General features: G+C 44.6%; 1 protein-coding gene across 2 annotated transcripts in view; it reads right to left on the reverse strand.

Annotated features, from left to right (window-relative positions):
- LOC137375422 (WW domain-containing transcription regulator protein 1-like) overlaps positions 1-20,479 on the reverse strand; it is a 164,581-nt gene that overhangs the window by 14,672 nt on the left and 129,430 nt on the right. Inside the window, exon 3 of one of the 2 annotated variants that reach the window (XM_068042618.1) lies at positions 16,281-16,394. The exons of the other annotated variant lie outside the window; for it this stretch is intronic. Within the exon in view, the coding sequence (XP_067898719.1) occupies positions 16,281-16,394 (114 nt within the window). The remainder of the gene's footprint in view (positions 1-16,280; positions 16,395-20,479) is intronic. 2 annotated transcript variants of the gene reach the window in all.

Consider the following 20,479-nt stretch of genomic DNA (forward strand, 5'->3'; position numbering starts at 1 on the left):
ATATTCCACACAAGCGTCCTCCCACCCGTCTTTATCTAACCCCATCAGCATATCCTGCTATTCCTTGCTCCCTCATATGTTTATCTATCTTCTCCTAAATGTATCTATACTATTTGCCTCAACCATGCTAGATGGTAGCCAGTTCCACATCATGACAACTCTGGGGTAAATAAGTTTCTCCTGAATTCTCTATTGGATTATGTGACTATTTTACATTTATGGCTCTTTAGTTTTGGTCTCTCCCAGAAGTGAAAACATCTTCTCAGCATCGACCCTATCAAACACTTTTTTTTAATCGTAAAGACCTCTATTAGTTTACCCCTCATCCATCCTCTTTCTAGAGAAAAGAGCCGCAGCTTCTTCAGTCTTTCCTGACAGGAATAACCTCTCAGTTCTGGTTCCATCCTTGTAAAAGGTCTGGTATTATCCGTGTAAAGTTCTGGTGTCATCCTTGTAAACATACAACAAATTACTTTGAAATCCAGTGAACCCTGTCATGTAAGCAAACAAAGCACCCATGTGGCACAGTAAGGTCACATCAATAGCGATGAAATAAGTGACCAGTTAACCCTTCTTTTTGTCTGTGGGATGTGGGTGTCGCTGGCTAGGCCAGCACTTATTGCCCATCCCAAAATTGCCCTTGAGAAGGTGGTGGTGAGCTGCCCTCTTGAACCACTGCAGTCCATCTGGTGTAGGTACACCCAAAGTGCTGTTAGGAAGGGAGTTGCAGGTTTTGATCCAGTGGCAGTGAAGGAATGGCGATATAGTTCCAAGTCAGGATGGTGTGTGGCTTGCAGGGGAACTTTCAGGTGGTGGTGTTCCCATGCATCTGCTGCCCTTGTCCTTCTAGGTGGTAGAGGTCGCAGATTTGGAAGGTGCTGTCGAAGGAGCCTTGGTGAGTTCCTGGAGTATCTCCTCCTAAAGACAGCACATCTAACAGAGTCAGCGCAGGTTACTCAAAAAGTGGCCCTTCAAACCGCCATTCAGAATTAAGAGTGCTGCCAAATGAGCTGAGCTGACACCTCAGTGTTATTATAATGGCCAAAACATATGACCAAAACAATCTATGACCTTTCCTGTGAGCCTCAAGGTACAAAGACACCAGAGTTATTTGCCCAGAGTCCAATATGAGCTCGTTAAACAAACTGCAAAAGTAAATTACATACAACAGTCTACACTTCCTACCCAACATTGTAGACCTAGGCCAATTAGCAAGTACCTTTGGAACATAGGAATTGCTAGACTTAAAAATGCCAAGGTCCATCCAATTTGCCTTCCACCCTATCACAGACACTCCTACTTGTTCATTTCTCTCATCTTCCATCCCTCCCCCGCATCCCCACACCCCCCAACCCCGCACCCTTCCCTGCCTCTGTACTTGCTTAAAGCCTATTACATTACTAACTTTTTCCAGTTCTGGTGAAAGATCATCGAAACATTAACTATTTCTCTCTCCACAGATGTTACCAGACCTGCTGAGCATTTCCAACATTTTCTGTTTTTATTTCTAATTCTCTGGTTTATTCTGAGAAAATTGTGAATTACTAAAAAAAAAGCTTGAGGCTTTATAAAATTGTGATTTTGTGATATTAAACTTGAAATATCCTCAGACCCCTCCCTTGATAGCATGGCCAAGATCTAAAAGTGGATGTACCTTAGATTGCAAACCTGGACTCATGTCTACCAACAGTGCCATGTGAGTAGGTCAGTCTACCCTGGATATGACAACCTGAACTATTATATCCTACTACGGGTGCTGAACATTATTTTGCATACATATCTTCAGCATATTAATTGGTCTCCACAAGAAAAAAGGACTTAATCCAAGACTGCAGGATACTATCTTCCAACTTGCCAAGGTTTCTTTCAACAACGTAATAGGTCTGGACATACTGAAACTGGTATAGATTATCCATTAACAGCAACAGGAAGCTTAGGGTCACGCATGCAGACTGAGCAGAGGTAATCCACAAAGTGATCATCTAATCTGCATTTGGTCTCCCCAAAGAATTAGAATCTCATTCGGGTTTATGATGACCTTGCTGCACTGAGACTGTCCTGAGAGAGTGAAGCTGGTAAGAGAATCGCAGCAAGTTTGCTGGAGTTGAAATGAGTTCTCTCTGTAAGGTAAACTTGGCTAAAAAATGGACCAGCACAGCACTCCCTCCCCATCACAGCCCCCAGTGTCTTTTATCCTCTTTACGTCAGAGAGCTGTAACCTGAACAGGTGGTGTCTGTTCAGACAACAGGATCCTTTCACAGACATAAGGGAGACAGAGAGGGAGCCAACTCCAATGTTTGACGATCGAGTCTGAGACGTTTATATTTCCCATTTTGCTTCTTGTGTATTTAATGCACATTGCCGCATTCAAATGTTTCATTTCACGCAAATAACTCCCCTGCTCTCCTTTAACAAAGTGCAGTGTGATCTTTTGCATCCTCTTGAGAAAGCAGACAGGGCCTCAGTTTAATGTCTCATCCAAAAGACGACACCTCTACCACACGGAAGATGCCTCTGGAGTAAGGCTTGAATCCACAACCTTCTGACACAGAGGCAACAGTGCACCAACTGACACTGGCAAATAAAAGGTTTGCATTTATATAGCGCCTTTCACAACCACCGGATGTCTCAAAGTGTTTTACGGCCAATGAAGTACATTTTGAAGTGTAGTCACTTGTTGTAATGTAGGAAACACAGCAGCCATTTTGCACACAGCAAACTCCCACAAACAGCAATGTGATAATGACCAGAAAATCTGATTTTTGTGTTGTTGATTGAGGCATAAATATTGGCCAGGACACCAGGGAGACCTCTCCTGCTCCTCTTCAAAATAGTGGCATGGGATCTTTAATTTCCTGAAAGGGTGGATAGGGCCATGGTTTAACATCTCATCCAAAAGACAGTAATTATCTGTATGGAGAGTCGTAAATGTAAATTCTGATACTACCTTCAACATGCAGCCCCATTAAAAGCTGTCTAGACTTTTTTCTAAGAATAGTCCATCACTTTGTCACTTCCTGGATTATTTTCCATTTGGCAAAACAGGTAGGTGAATTGCAGTTTCTTGGATGGGGAGTGGGGGGGTGGGGTAGGGGAGAAACTGCACTGTCAGGTCTCAGTCATGAACATGAGCATGATAATGGAAAATGGAACATGCAGGAGGAAAGGGCTTGAGAAATATATTGGATATAATTTTCCAAGTGCATGCAAGAACACAGTGGCGCAGTGGTTAGCACCGCAGCCTCACAGCTCCAGCGACCCAGGTTCAATTCTGGGTACTGCCTGTGTGGAGTTTGCAAGTTCTCCCTGTGTCTGCGTGGGTTTCCTCCGAGTGCTCCGGTTTCCTCCCACATGCCAAAGACTTGCAGGTTGATAGGTAAATTGGCCATTATAAATTGCCCCTAGTATAGGTAGGTGGTAGGGAAATATAGGGACAGGTGGGGATGTAGTAGGAATATGGAATTAGTGTAGGATTAGTATAAATGGGTGGTTGGTGGTCAGCACAGACTCGGTGGGCCGAAGGGCCTGTTTCAGTGCTGTATCTCTAAATAAGTAAAATAAAAATAAACAACAACAACTTGCACCTTTGACATAGTAAAAGCATCGCAAGGCGTCTCCCAGCAGCGTTATCAGACAAAATTTGACACATAAAAAGGTATTAGCACAGATGACCAAAAACTTGGCCAAAGAGGTAGATTTTAAAGGAGCAACATAAAGGAGGATTAAGAGGCAGGGAGGTTTAGGGAGGAAGTTCCAGAGTTTACAGCTGAAGGCAGGGTCGCCAATGATGGGGGCCAAGGAAAGCGTGCAAGAAGCAGAAACTGGTCCACTGCTGGTGGATATCAGAAACCCATGGGTTGCCCAACCTGGGATTTTTGTAGCGGGGCAAAACCTCCTTCAGCTGGTGTGTAGCCCCCAACATTGCGCCCATTTACTCATAATCCTTTTGAATAAATAAATAGAATATAAAAGAGGACAGCAAAGACCGACCCATTCAAGATTCCAGTCGGGACGTCCAGTCGATTTAATAAACTGGTACTTGTGGAAACTGTGCGCAAGAAGAAACAGAACACTGTGGCTCATTCTCCTGCTTGTGGGGAAGAGGCCCCAGCATCACAGACACTGCAGTTAATAGGGACTTGACTTAATGTATGAATGAACCGAATGTATTCTCTGTGCACGCAGAGAGAGCTTACAGGCAATTGTACAGGTTTTCACCTTGCCTCCACCCTCTCACACCCCGACCTCGTAATTTTGAAATGAAGTCCAGCTGCGCTGCCAAATAAAAACCTCTTTAGTGGAGTACAGAGGTTCTTGTCAAACGAGAAGGTTTCCACTCTGCTCTGAGCACGCTCAGACCCTGCACTTCCCCAGCACAGAATAAACAGGGGAACAGATGGAGGCTTTCACCCCTCCAGAGTCTGTTTCCCCCTCCACCCTGCACCCCCCACCGCATTAATCAGTCTTTGTCCTCCCAGGGTGGGAGGGGGGGAAGGGGGGAGGGGGTGCGAATACACACCTGTCAGCAGTGTTCCAGAATATCAAGAAAAACACTCAATTTAACCTGCAGTCTCGGTGGCCTGCTCCAGGGATCAAAGTTGAGGTGAGAACATATTTTTTTTCCACTTCTTGGAGTTATTTCAAGGAGTGTTTTTGTACCCTCAGGAAATGTTCAGACAGATGTACAGGAATGAACCAAACTATGTTTGTCAGGAATATTCCAATTTGTGACACAACTTGTGGTTAGATTAGATTTTTTTTTAGATTAGATATACAGCACTGAAACAGGCCCTTCGGCCCACCGAGTCTGTGCCGAACATCAACCACCCATTTATACTAATCCTACACTAATCCCATATTCCTACCAAACATCCCCACCTGTCCCTATATTTCCCTACCACCTACCTATACTAGTGACAATTTATAATGGCCAATTTACCTATCAACCTGCAAGTCTTTTGGCTTGTGGGAGGAAACCGGAGCACCCTGGGAAAACCCACGCAGACACAGGGAGAACTTGCAAACTCCACACAGGCAGTACCCGGAATCGAACCCGGGTCCCTGGAGCTGTGAGGCTGCGGTGCTAACCACTGCGCCACTGTGCCGCCCTATTATATTACACCTTTAATGTAGTATGATGATGCTGCTTTAACATCTCACACTGAAGAGTGCCTGCAGAGTCTCATCGACAGGTTTGCGTCTGCCTGCAATGAATTTGGCCTAACCATCAGCCTCAAGAAAACGAACATCATAGGGCAGGACGTCAGAAATGCTCCATCCATCAATATTGGCGACCACGCTCTGGAAGTGGTTCAAGAGTTTACCTACCTAGGCTCAACTATCACCAGTAACCTGTCTCTAGATGCAGAAATCAACAAGCGCATGGGTAAGGCTTCCACTGCTATGTCCAGACTGGCCAAGAGAGTGTGGGAAAATGGCGCACTGACACGGAACACAAAAGTCCGAGTGTATCAGGCCTGTGTCCTCAGTACCTTGCTCTATGGCAGCGAGGCCTGGACAACGTATGCCAGCCAAGAGCAACGTCTCAATTCATTCCATCTTCGCTGCCTCCGGAGAATACTTGGCATCAGGTGGCAGGACCGTATCTCCAACACAGAAGTCCTCGAGACGGCCAACATCCCCAGCTTGTACATACTACTGAGTCAGCGGCGCTTGAGATGGCTTGGCCATGTGAGCCGCATGGAAGATGGCAGGATCCCCAAAGACACATTGTGCAGCGAGCTCGCCACTGGTATCAGACCCATCGGCCGTCCACGTCTCCGCCTTAAAGACGTCTGCAAACGCGACATGAAATCCTGTGACATTGATCACAAGTCGTGGGAGTCAGTTGCCAGCGTTCGCCACAGCTGGCGGGCAGCCATAAAGACAGGGCTAAAATGTGGCGAGTCGAAGAGACTTAGTAGTTGGCAGGAAAAAAGACAGAGGCGCAAGGGGAGAGCCAACTGTGCAACAGCCCCGACAAACAAATTTCTCTGCAGCACCTGTGGAAGAGCCTGTCACTCTAGAATTGGCCTTTATAGCCACTCCAGGCGCTGCTTCACAAACCACTGACCACCTCCAGGCGCGTATCCATTGTCTCTCGAGATAAGGAGGCCCAAAAGAAAGAAAGAAATGTAGTATAACGCCCCAAGGTGCTGCACAGGAGTGTTATCAGACAAATTTGGCACTGAGCCATCTAAGGAGATGTTGAGCAGGTGACCAAAAGCTTGTTTTAAAGTTTCAAGTTTTTGAAAGAGCATCTTAAAGGAGGAAAGAGAGGTGGAGAGGTTTAGGGAGGGAATTCCAGAGCTTAGGACCAAGGCAGCTGAAGGCACGGCCACCATTGGTGGAGAGATGAAAATCGGGGATGTGCAAGAGGCCGGAAATGAAGGAGCACAGACATCTCAGAGGGTTGTAGGGCTGGGGAGCAGATTACAGAAATAGGGAGGGGCGAGCGGCAGACACACAATTGTGGCGAGTTATATTTTCTCACAGATAATGAAGACATTTTTTTAAGTGCTCGGTGGAATGCAGCTTATTTTATTTTAAAGGCACAAACACATTGAGATAAGGGATCTTAGTGCTCAGGAAATCAAACACTTTCCCATGTCAGGCATCAAGCATTTCTGGATGAGGTCTGGAATGCGTCATATGCAAGGTAAAGCTCCCTGAGATCCTTCACTCCAACCCAATGGTAGCTTTATATTGCAAGCTCCTGCCTGTTCTGGAAATCAGGAAGATATTCACCTCACACACCATTCCCACCAATATGTATTGCACTTGTCTATTGCTCATTGAACACTAGTGCCCCCCCAATGGGATCAAGTGTATTGTCACAATTACACCACAGGATCTCCTTTTATACTGAATGTTATATCCAAAAAGAATAGGATTGCCAACGTTCAGGGTTAGTTCTGGAATCTCCAGGAATAAAGATTAATCTCCATGACAGGTCTTTCAAAGAGCAGGCATGGTAATGATGGGCCGAATGGCCTCCTTCTGCGCTGTAACGCTCTATGGGCTGAATTTTGCGCCCATGGCGGGGCTCTTGATGCCGGGCCAAAAAGGTGGGGGGAATCCCGCCTCAACCAGCTGGAGCCCCCCCACCCACCCCACCACCATTCTACGACCAATTAACAGCTTGGTGCCGGGATCCCCGTCCCTTTAAAGATGAGGATCCTGCCTCCAACAGCTGCTGGCCAATCACAGGGTCGGCAGCTCAGCAGTATTGGAAGCACCACCGGGAGCGGTGGCCACTGCTGGTACTACAAGATGCCTTGGACCCAGGCCCAGTGCTGAAGTATGTACATAAGGTCTGTGAGGCAGAGTCATCAGAGCCAGACCAGCAGGCCCCGACAGGGAAAGGGGGGGTGGGGTGGGGTGTGCAGCGTATAGAGCAGGGGTAGGGTGGTTCAGGGAGTTGCAGGTTTTCCTGGTGGGGGCTCTCCGTGGGCCGTAGATTGCCAATAGAGAAAAGCCCCCCCCAAGCCCACAGGATGGTTGCCTCATTTTACTGGGTGACCTCTCCAAGTGGCAGAGGCACCCCCCCCACCCCCCACCCCACTGCTGGTTAAATCCCAGCGGCAGCAGGAAGGGGCCCTTAAATGGCCGTTAATAGGCCACAAAAGGGCCTCAATTGGCCTCTGGACAGGAAGCCCGACCTCGGCCTATCCCACCCCAACAAAATTGCTTTGTGACAGGGAGGCAAGGGGCTCTCCGCCCCCTGACTCCTGTTGCAATTCTATGGGCCCCCACCCCACCCCCCCGCCTCCAAACCTGTCTCGGGGGGGGGCCCATAAAATTCAGCCCTATCATTTTATGATTTTTTTAAAATGCTCTCAATAAGGACCAGCCCAGGCACATAATGATCATTGCATTGACCTTACGGTGGGTGCAGTACCTCCATGTAGAGTTTGTTCTGGGGCCATTTGTCTTATAACAGCTTAGCAACCTCATTTTAAAGTTGATTCTTCCACCACAGAGAGACACAATTTCAGCTCTATGGGGGGATAATCTGGATATTGCAAATGTCAATTACAAGCACACAGAGAGGGTCATTGTGTTACAGAGACCAGCCACACCCATACTGTAACGTGCTCTAACCTTACGCACATGCTTAGGGATTCCACTTTATACAGAGAAAGGATCTGAAATGCACTGACATGAAGAGAGGCAAAGATAAGCAAGAGCAAATGGAAGAATGAACAAGACTGGCAGACCCTGACCTACACTATCTGATTATATCAGCCTCCTCAGGCACTTTACAATATCAAGTCATATCTAAAGACCATCAATACTTGGTACAAACAAATATTTGTGCATCCTTTCCAAAAAAGATGGTTGCGGTTTTATTGCTCCCCTGCTTACCCATAATTTTTTTTAGAAACCACCAGTATTTGTGAGAGCCTCACGCAAAGTCAATGCTGCACAGGTCTAACTGAGGTGTTTAAGTTGATCAAAGGATAGAGAGAAACAATTTCCTCTGGTGGGGAATCTAAACCAAGTGGGCATGGCCTTAAAATTAGAATTAGGCCATTCAGGAGATGACGTCAGAAAACATTGCTTTAACCACAGGATAGTGCAAATCTGGAATTCTCCCTCAAAAAGCTGTTGAAACTGGGGGGGGGGTCAATTGAAAATTTCAAAACTGAAATTGATAGATTTGTGTTAGGCAAGGATATAAAGGGTTCCAGAACCAAGCTGGGTAGATGGAAGTTAAAATATAGGTCAGCCGTGTCGTGTTCCAACTGAATGGTGGAACATGTTCAAGAGCCTGAATGGCCTCCTTCTGTTCCTGTGTTTCACGACAAATGGGAACTGACAGATGTTTCATTCAACGGGTAACTTTTATTATACTCAATTGCCTCAAATATATTCATAAGACCAATCATTTGGGCAAATTATAGCCTTGCTGTTCAATCATCGCAGGGTTTTATGGAGCCACAGTGGAATGAGATATTTAACGTTTAATGCCTCTTTCTTTTTTAAATAGCTGTTACAGTGTGATGATGTGATGGAAGCACTACAGACCTGCAGCATAATACAACAGAGGCTCTCATCGCTGAGTGAGCAATCAATGCAGTGTGGACCTCCCTGACAGTAACTATAAAGTGTCAGCTGTGGTTCATTGGGTAGCACAAACCCCACTCCAGAGACTTCAGCATATAATCTTGGCTGACACTCCCAGTGCAGCACAGAGCGCCACACAATCAGAGGTGCTGTCTTTTGGTTGAGATATTAAACCAAGGCACCGTTTGCCCTCTCAGGTGGACATAAAAGATCCCATGGCACTATTCACAAAAGTGAACTGGAGTTATCCCTGCTGTCTTAGCCAAAATTTATCCCTCAACTAACATCACTAAAACAGATCATTTAGTCATTATCACGTTGCTGTTTGAGGGACTTTGCTAAGCACAAACTGGCTGCTGTATTTCCTGCATTATAACAACGACAACACTTCATCATTGTAAAGTGCAGGAGTCTACAACAAGGAGGCATAACCTCAAAATTAGACCTGGGCCATTCAGGGGTGATGTCTAGAAACACTTCTTCCCACAAGGTTTAGTGGAAATTTGGAACTCACTCCCCAAAAATGCTGTTGAGAGCTGGGAGTCAATCCAAAGATTCAAAACTAAGATTGGTAGATTTTTGATAGGTGAGGGCAGATAGATGAAGTTAAGATACAGATCAACCATGACATAATTGAACAGCGAAACAGATTCAAGGAGCTGAATGACCTACTCCTGTTCCTATCTATATAGGAGATCTAAAATGAAATACGTCGAAAAAAAAGATTTTAGCTCACAATTCATTAGATTTTTTCATCTATGAAACTCTGCACGAAACCTGAAGAAACATTTGGATTTAGCACAGAAGGTAACAAAGTCTTTATATCAAGAACCCCTGATATGGCTGTAATGGGAGAGCAAAAGCAATGAGCAGGCATTGTACAGTAAACTTCACTCCAGTCAAGAGGCCAAGAACTCCACTCTTCCCCCAACAACCCCACGTTATGACTACAGTTGCAAGGGGTGATGTTTCAGTTGCCTCACTCCCATCTGGTAGGATTTTGTTCTGAGCTAACTGCACTGAGGGATTTATGTCTCCAGGGGTGGCCAACATCAGGTGATGTGCGCTAACTGCCTGATCGAAACACATGCTTGTGCCAGTACTTTTCTGATTCAGTCACGACATCCAGGAGTTAGTCTGCTAGCTCTGCCAGCAGTTAACTTCTTGTTTCAGTTAGTAGAGAAGGATTGAAAAAAATGCAGCTCACGAGACGATCAGAGGAATCCTGTATTTAACTATGTGCACCCTTTGTTCTTGTAACCTCTGAAGCGATAGCAAGTACGACACAACTAATGTAAATCGACGCATTTAGTTTGGCTGTGGGGTTGGACAGTAATTGGGCTTACAGCGAATTTTTTGTTTGTCTGATTGTTCTTTTTTTCACCTTATGTAGCTTTCCTTTCAAAAGGAGCTAATTGCTTTTCCCTAGTAAAGATCAGCCTCATATGAAGTCGGCCGCCAGTTGGTGAGGGAGTTCCCATGCCCATTAACCTTGCGAAACCTGCTGCAAATACACAGTTATCCTCACTCATGCCCCGCCCAGATTCAACATCTGAGGAAAAGCTCCTTGGCCGGAAACTAAATATATCCTCAGATTGTAATCAACTTGATTAACCACATCTATCTTTCAGAAATCTTACTTCATAAAAAGAGACCAGTGGGTAACTCAGTTTAAAGAATGCTGCAATACACTGGCATTCACATCCTGAGCTCTTATGTTACCTCACTTTAACCCGGGCTCCAGGTAACCTCACATTGCCCAGTCAACATCCTGACCTGGAAATGGTTTCGGTCGGGAGTGCAAGACAAGGTATCAGCTCTAGCTCAGTTATTAGCACTCTTATCTCCAAGTTAGAAGGTTGTGGGTTTAAATCCCATTCCAGGACTTGAGTACAAAAAGCAAGGCTGATATTCCAGTACAGTTGTGAAGGGAGTGCCACACTGTTGGGAGGTGCTGCCTTTCAGGTGTGATGTTGAATTGAGGCCCTGTTTGCCCTCTCAGGTGAGTATAAAAGATCCCATGGTGCTATTTTGAAGAAAAGCACCCAATATTTATCCCTCAATCAGCATCACAAAATAAACAGATTATTTGATCATTATCACATTGCTGTTTGTGGGTGCTTGCTATGCACATTATGCTTGCTATGCTGGCTGCTTACATTACTACAGTGACTACACATCAGAAATACTTCAATGGCTGTAAAGTGCTTTGGGACACCTGGTGGTTCTGAAAGGTGTTATATAAATGCAAGTCTTTCTCTTCGTGTGTGGGAATCCATAAACCCTTTTCAACAGACTAGAATGAAACAAAGTCAGGCAGGTAGCTTTGATTAATATAACTGGAAAATAGAGCAAGCGATATCTAAAGGAAAACAAAGGCACTTTCCTATCATTCAGCTTGTTTGAAAAAATGTGAGTTTTCACTAGATACCAAGTATATGGAACTATCCCAATATGCTAAATTGGAAATCACTAACAAACACCATGTCTTAGAAAATTCTGGATCAAGCTGCTAAAGGGTTGGAACAATACCAATGGACTAGAGGTCCTGGACCAGACAGTACCAAGTGAATAGAGTTAGAACAATGGGCTAGAAGGATGAGGTCCTGTACAGTTGTACACCAAGTGCACTGAGCTAGGCCAATGAGCTGGAGGATGAAGTCCTAAACTGGAGAGCACCATATACCCATAGCACTGCTAATGGACTATGAAAGAAGCAGTAGAATAGGGGTAATTTTGACTTTGGTGATAGCACAACACGGGTAATATCAATTCAGTCGTCCATTGTATGTCCGTCTCAATTTTCAGTTACCTTGAAGTCAAAATGACCTCCAATGATTATGATACCTGCCCAAAACAGCCTAGCATATTAAGCATTTTCGAAGAGATCTTACCCTTACTGACGGCATGATGCACTTGGGTTGGGTCTTGGTGGTGGTAGGGTGGGGGTGAGGATGCCTTACTGCAATTTCTGAGGTGCAAAACTCTTGGGCTGCTCGCAAAAAAAACAGGAACATCTAAAGGAGAGTTAAACAAGGTCTAGTCACCAGTGGTTGTTCCAAGATTGGTGGAAGGCTGTGCCCAGGCCTTGTCTCTGTCTCTTTAGTCAGAGAGACACAGCCACCAAAAGGTGGCTGAAAGAATTCAATTTTCTTTTTAAAGTGCAAACTGATCATATTTTCAAACGAACATTTATAGAAAAGGTGTAAACAAAAATCTGGGATGTTGAAAATCAGAATAAATCCTCTCTGTGCCAGCTCTTCGCTAAAGCAATCCAAAACTAATCTGAAAACAAATCTCTCTGCCCTGCTGCCGCACTCATCATAGCTGTATGTCTTCTTCTGCTTCAAATATTTATCTGATTTTTCCTTAAAAGTTGCAATGGACTTTGTTTTAACTATTTCCTGTGGCAAAGTGTCCAATGCTCTAACCCTTTGCATACAGGCATTTCCCCTAACCTTGCTTCTCCCTTTTTTAGTAACAATTTCGAATTGATGATCCTTGTCACTGTCTCTCCAACCAGAGAAAATAGTTTTCCCTTATTCACTTTGCCAAGCCCCTTCAAAAAATGTTTTAATACCACTTATGCTGAACCTTTATAAAGCTATGGTTAGGCCACAACTAGAGTATTGCGTCCAGTTCCGGTCACCACACTTTAGGAAGGATGTAAGGGTCCTTGAGAGAGAGCAGAGGAGATTTACCAGAATCGTTCCAGGGATGGGGGATTTTAGTTAAAAGGTTAGGTTGGAAAAGCTGGGACTGTTCTCCCTGCGTTCCCATTAACTGATGGTCCAAGGACTAGGAGACACTGATTGAAGGTTTTGGGCAAGAAATGCAGGGGGGATGTAAGGAAGAACCTCTTTTTACACAGCGAGTGATAATGACCTGGAACTCGCGGCCTACGAGGGTGGTGAAAACAATCAATGATTTCAAAAGGAAATTGGATGGGCACTTGAAGAAAATAAACTTGCAGGGCTATGGGGATCGAGTGGGGGAGTGGGACTGATTGGATTGCTCCATGGAGAGCCAGCAAGGACTTGATGGGCTGAATTACCTCCTTGTATGTTGTAAATGACTTTATATCGACTCCATAACTATTAAATCGCTTCTTTGTCTCTTTGGTGCTAGTAGAAATACTCCCAGTATCTCATCTGCTCATAACTATAAATTCTTATCTTGTGTCAGCTATGGCTGAATGGGTAGTAGGCTCACTTCTGACTCAGAAGGTTGTAGGTTTAAACCCCACCTGAGCACAAAAGTCATGAGTATCATTTTGCTGCAGTGTTGTTGGAGGTGTTGTCTTTGGATAAGAAGTTAAATTGAGGCCTTGTCTACCCTCTCATGTGAATGCAAAAGATCTTGTGGCACTATCTTGAAAAAGAACAGGAGAGTTATCCCTGGCATTCTAACCCATAATTATTCCTCAATCAAAAACAGATTATTTGATGACTATCATATTCCTGTTTGTGAGAGCTTGCTGTGTAAAAATTGATTTCTGTGTTTCTTACATTACAACACTGGCTATGCTTCACAAGTGATTCATTGACTGTAAAGCACATTGGGAAGTCAGGTGTTAAATAAATGCAAGTTTTTTGTGTATCATCCCAGTGAATATTTGCTAATCATGTCCTATAGCTTTAGTGTTCTTTCTATATTGGAGCCCCTAAAAACTCTAGTTTTTACAGTACTCTTTGGTTTAACCAATGCTTAACACAAATTTATCATTACCTTTTTGTACTCTTGCATTCTATGCCCCTACTGGAAAACCAAAAATGCTGTTGTCCTTTTTTTGTGCTTTATCTATCTAAACCGGTACTTTCAGGGAAATTGCTGCAAATACATGGCATGTCACTCAGCACCTAAAGCAAAAATTCGGGTGTAACCCTTCACTTGAGTTCTGGTGAGCAGTCCCATGCCAAACATTACCCTTTCTTTCTCTTTCAGATGCTCATGGGCCCACCTAATCTTTTTCAGTATCTTGTGTTGTTAATGACGGGAAAGTGTAAATTTTCAATTAAGTGCCCATGTGTAAAAACTACCATTGCAGATTGCCCCCCTGTTATAAAAACTGTCTGGTTTTCAGTTCCACTGAGATTAATGGAAAGGAAAATCCAGGGATCCACCAGAACAGTACAAGGGTTAAATTATGCGTGCAGATTGCATGGACTAGGTTTATATTTCCTAGAATATGAAAGATAAAGGGTTGATCTAATTGAGCTGTTCAAGATAATGATTGGATTTGTTGGATAGATAGAGAGGAACTATTTCCTATGATTGGGGAGTCCAGAGCAAGGGGGCCTTAAAATTAGAGCTAGGAGGTTCAGGGCTGACATCAGAAAGCACTCCTTCACACAAAGGGTAGTTGAACTCTGTAACACTCTGCCACAAAAAGCTGTTGAGGCCGAGGGTCAACTGAAAATGTCAAAACTGAGAAGAAATTTTTTGTTGGTCGAGGTTATTAAGGATTACGGAACCAAGGCGAGTAGATGGAGTTAAGATACAGATCAGCCACGATCTAACTGAATGGCAGAACAAGCTCAAGGGGCTGAATGGCCTATTCCTGTTCCGCTGTTCCAATAGTGGGCTGCCGATCCACATCCATAGTTTTACACCCAGGCGGCCGGTTGAAAATCTATCCACATTTGTTTGACTCCCGGTCAGCACTCAAGCTGGATATGGTCAAGCAGGCTCTTTAGTCACACCAGAAAGACTGTGATCCCTGGCCCCCCCTGGCAGCCAGTGGCCATTAATCCAAAGTTTCATATTGCTAAAAGGATGGTGCATTTAAAGAGAGGAAATTGAAAAGAATGAAAGCATCTTTTGTTTGAAACATACTTCTGTGCCCTTCAAGGGGTTAAAAGCTGCAGGCATTAAAATGATTTGTGGCATTAAAGGGAGCTGTTGCTTGCCCTTCCATTACCTAGTTACATCAGGAGGGTGCATGCATTGGACCAAAGCACTGAGAGATGGACAGCTTTAAGGGAGGTATTCCAGAGCTTAGGGTCTTGATGGTCAGTAATGGGGCTAAGTGGCCAAAGTTGGAGGAATGCAGAGTTCTCAAAGCATTGTAGGGTTCGGAGAGGTTACATAGAGATGGAGGGTCAAGGCTAGGGAAGGATATGAAAACGAGGATGAGAATTTTAAAACTTAGGCAATAAAGGGCAGAAGGCTGAGAGCAGCTTTTCTGATTCATGCTGTCTGTGGAGGTTGCTGGTGTTCAGAATATCTGGTCTCTGACCACTGATTTCAAACCACGGGACACAAAGATACGGAAGCAATGAGGAACCCCATTAAGTAGATAAAAGTCTATCATTATAGCATTGAGGATTTGGTGGCCGACCTGCAGGAGATCCTTTCAAGGCTAAAATTGTGTTGGGCAGTCCCAACAATTTTATTGCACCATGAGTCGCATCCTTATGTCTGTACCATCAAATTCTAAATCTGCCAAAGGCACCTGCAAGATGCTTTACCAGATCACAATGGACTTCTAAAATATTCCCTACAGCTTATAAAGGAACTCTTGCTGATTGCAGACTTCTAGGCTTGCGAGTTAGTATGGAGCAATAAATATTTTAATTTTCTAGGTACTATTTTTGCTCAAACCAGGAGGATCTGGTCAAATGTGACATTTAAAATTAAACAACAGAAAGAAGTCAGGAAAATGGAGAAGTATTTACTTAAGGGGACTAAATAGCATGGGGAAACACCAGGGAACTGTCCTTTTACCTTGGAGACTTGGGTTCAGATCCAGGCTGAAGGGGGTCAATGCTCCAAAGAGCCCACAAGTGAAGGGCAATTAGCTATTCTCAATCCAGTTCCCACTGGACACAAGCCCATGCCACACAACTGCCCGGAAATCAGCTCTAATTTGAGCAAAGCCGGCTTTGAGAACCAATGAGTATGGAGTGAAGGGCAAACACTGGTATGGGTGAAAGACGCTGTTCCAAGGCTGAGAGGCATTGTCAGCGGTGCCAATGCAAAGGCAACTCTGCACCACATTTGACCTGTGCCATACCTAACGTTACTGGTTGCAGTGGTTGGCCGTCCAGATAAAGAACAGTTTCATTTTTTTCCCTGACACGGTCAGTCATCTTGCACCTTACCAAGAACGTGAACGGTTCAAGTTCCTAGCAAAGCTGTGGAACACATTATGTGTACGGATGTACAGGAATGTGCAATGGGGTCTGCTAGTAGTTTTATTGATTCTTACTGCTGCGTTGATCCAATCTTGGGTCGAGCCAGGAGGTTGTCTTGGTTTTGTGGTTGGTGAAGTAAATTTCTCCCTCAGGTGTCACTGCTTGTTCCCACCCTTCAGGCATTGGCCCTGTTTAAATGGAAACACCACGAGAATCACCCATGAGACTTCTTCTAGTTTTGAGAAATTTGTGCAAAACAACTACTACTGACAGTGGAAACCTTAACCAGCAATTCTGATCAATATCAAGAATGAAATTTCTCCTTCCCCACCAATGAATAACTGCAGAAAGTACATCTGTAGACTGACTAACTACTGCAAAGTCCGCAATAGCTACATCAACAGGTTAACATTAGCTGCATTTTTTGTTGTTGAAGTGGCCTCTTAAAGGTTGGGACTGAAACTATTGGGGACTGGAAGTTCCTTTAGGCCCATTTTCAAGCTTGAAACGTGTGCCATGCACAGAGTGCATATCCCAAACATTAGGCCCGAGATTGGCCCAAGATTAGGCCTCAGGCCTAATTAATATTATTTGGGAGAGTTGTCCCCTCTGTCGGCGCCGCTGGAAAAGACTGAAAGTCAGACTTCTTGTCATGCCACAGCGGGCTGAAGCTAAGTCCCGGGAGGTGGATTTTAACAAAGGAGTGGGACACACGCAGGAAGGCAGCAGGATCCTGCTTTACATATGCAGGTTGGGAATTTCAGTCAGACACATTCCCTGTTCGGTCAAACCTGCTGGGAGGTGAATTGTGGGCCAGAAAAGGTCCAGCAAAGTAAATTTAAATTTAAATTTAGATTTTCTTATGGGCCAGCAGAAGACTGGCAAGGTAGTCTTGGGCCTCCCTTGTCCCATGCTCGCTGTACAATCTGTCCAATTCTGGTGAATTGCGCATCTCTAATTTTCATCATTCTACCACAGGCGGCTGTAATTTCAGTTGCTCAGGCCCTAAGCTCTGGAATTCCCTGTCTAAACCTCTCCGCCTCTCTACCTCTCTTTCCTTCTTTAAGCCGCTCCTATCTTTTTGAGGAAATCCTGTCCTAACATCTCCTTATGAAGGTCAGCGTCAAATTCTGTCTGATAACACTCCTGTGAAGCTCCTTGGACATTTTACTACATTAAAGTGCTATATAAATGGAGGCTGTAGGTGTGGTAGTTTGGGGAGAGTGTGAAGTAAGATTTTATCTTGACCTTACTCTTCCAGTGTAAGCCATTCTAATTTATTAACGTCCTGGAACAGATACACCTTTAGTAGCTTTTACTGGGACATGAACCTGATCTTACAGTACCTAATTGAGAATCTCGTATTCTAACTTCCAGGCTGTCATTCATTCATGTTGGACTTCTCTCTTCCTTCTGACTGCTATTCTATTTCAGGACTGGTTAAACAAGCCTTTCTACTTCTTCACAGAACTATTGGGAAATTGCACTTCGCAACCCTTTACGTGCCTTTAATCATTCATTATGAGTATAGAATGTTTATCTGGATGCCTTTTCCTATCTATAGAGACAACACATTGGAGCCAAAGGATTTGTATACAACCAATGAGCTCACTAAATGAGGCAAAGATTCATCATTCAGATGTGCGGAGCATCGTAAAAGAAAGGTGGTCTCTTCTCTCACCCCCGAGTGTATTGACAGTTATTTCAGCAGGTCCCATTTTGAATGAAAACAAGTATTGTCTCCTCATCCAAAGGGACATTAATATCTTAAAGCATGTGCTTACAGAGTACACTTTAGGCCTGACTTTAACCTTTCCCACCTGGTGGGAATGGAGTGAATGGCAGGTTAAAAATGGCAGCCAGGTACTTGCCATTGTGTTTGTGCCTGCCGCCATTTTAACCCCTTTATTTATGGACATGGGGAAGGCTGCCCAGTTAAAAGGAGGGCTCCAATGACATCGTTCAGATCTATACATGATTTTAACTATGGGTCGCTTGAGATGTGTGCACTGTTGAACCCGCCAGAGAAGCCTGGAGACAGTATCAGGGTCAGAAGAAGCTGAGGTACACTTACATTTTTTTGACAGTTTCCTTGAGGGCCAAGGGCAGCAGGAGTGCTCATCCTGATCCCAGCAGGGAACCTTGGGACTCCCCTGCTCCAAGGCACCTCCCCTGACCACAATTACCGCAACCCCTGCCGATCTCAACACTTAGCTTATGCCAAGCAACCATTTTCTTGGGGCCCCAATGCCAGCCTCCTGCCACCCACTCCAAGCCCCCCATTAGGCAGCAATTCTAGCTGGGTTTGGTGGGAGTCCAATCTGCGAAATGGTAATGAGGCCCTGGAATCAAAATAGCACAGGCCTCATGCCTGCATTGTCATTGGCACCTCCCAGCTGCCCTGGCTCCCACAGGCCACACTCCTGCCCTAAGTTAATCTTGGGGCTTTTGAGTATCCCTTATCTCAGAATGGCGGAGCAGGCTCGAGGGACCAAATGGCCTAGTCCTGCTCCTATTTCTTATGTTCTTAGGAATATTTACCCAACCAACAATTCTCTCGATTATTCAACCTCCTCCATGACCTTGCTGCTCCCTATCTCTGTAACCTCCTCTATAGCCCCGCAACCCTCCGAGATATTTGTGCTCATCCAGTTCTGGCCTCTTGTGCGTCCTTAATCTTAGCCACTCCAGCATTAGCGGCCGTGCCTTCAGCTGCCAAGGCCCTAAGCTCTGGAATTTCCTCCCTAAACCTCTCTGCCTTTATAGCTTTTTCCATCTTACTTTAAGACACTCCTTAAAACCTCTGTGACCAAGCTTTTGTCCTAATTACTCCATATGTGGCTCGGTGTCAATTTTTGTCTTATTATGCTCTTGTGAAATGCCTTGGGACATCTCACCACGTTGAAGGCACTACACCAACGCCAGTGCTGTTAGCGTGACTCCCGAGCGGGAAATTGGACAAAGGCCCAAATGGAGTCACAGATCAGCCGTGATCTCATTGAATGGCAAAACAGGCTCAAGGGGCTAAATAAGAAGCAATAGGAGCAGGAGATTTGGCCCCTTCAGCCTGCTCTACCCTTTAACATGATCATGGCTTTAACTTCACTGTCTGCTCCTTGAAGGCAACACCACTGTAAGCATTAGCCTAGATTTTATATATAAGTCACTGGAGTAGGACTTGAACCCACAACCTTTTAACACAGAGATAAGAATACTACCAATTGACCCACCTGACTACACCAACAAATGGCCTACTCCTGTTCCTGTGTTGCTCCAGGACGTATCAGGAGCAGAGAAAATAACAAAGTGTTTGTTCCCCTTTTCTTGAACTTCAGCCCTATATCACAACTCCCATGCCATGGTACAGATAGTCCGTTATGTTTTCTTCACATCTCAGCTGCAAGACCACAGTCCTTCTTGTAAATGGCAGGTAGGGCTGCCAACCCTCCAGGATTGTTCTAAAGTCTCCACGAATTGAAGATTAATCTCCTGGACACTGTTCTGAGCAACCCAGGAGAAATATCATAGGGTCAGATAGGGGGATGGTTTCTTCTTTGAATACAAGAACACAAGAAATAGAAGCAGAAGTAGACCATATGACCATCGAGCCTGCTCTGCCATTCAATAGGATCATGGCTGATCTTGGGCTTCAATTCCACTTTCCTGCCTGTTCCCCATATCCCTTGATTAAATGTTTTGTCTATTGGTTATAAAAATATTGGGAGATAGGAAAAAGGCTGTTTGACTGGGCAGGACTGTTGGAAGCAGGAGGTCAGGTGATGAAACCTCAACTACATCCAGCTGGAGATGGTGGCATACTGGTAATATCACTAAACCTAGTAATCTAAAGGTCTGGGCTAATTCCCTAGGGACGCAGGTTCAAATCCCACCAACATCAGCTGGTGGGATTTCAATTTAGTTACTTAATAAAAAGAAATCTGGAACTGAAAGCTAGTTTCAGTAATGGTAACATGAAACTATCATCAATTGTCATAAAAACTCATTTGGTTACTAATGTCCTTTAGGGAATGAAACCTGCTGTCTTTATCTAGTCTGGTCTACATATGACTCCAAACTCTCTGAAATGGCCTACAAGCCACTCAGGTGTCAAGGGCAATTAGGGATGGGCAACAAATGCTGGCAATGCCCACATCCCATGAAAGAATAAAAAAAGTTGACAATTCTAATGGCAGGGCAGTGCCACCAGTCAAGTTATATGAGGATGTCCTTTAATTGCTCACAACATTATCACTACTGCCACTCAAGATATAAT

The sequence above is a fragment of the Heterodontus francisci genome, chromosome 11 (genome assembly GCF_036365525.1).
Source record: "Heterodontus francisci isolate sHetFra1 chromosome 11, sHetFra1.hap1, whole genome shotgun sequence".
Lineage (NCBI taxonomy): Eukaryota > Metazoa > Chordata > Chondrichthyes > Heterodontiformes > Heterodontidae > Heterodontus > Heterodontus francisci.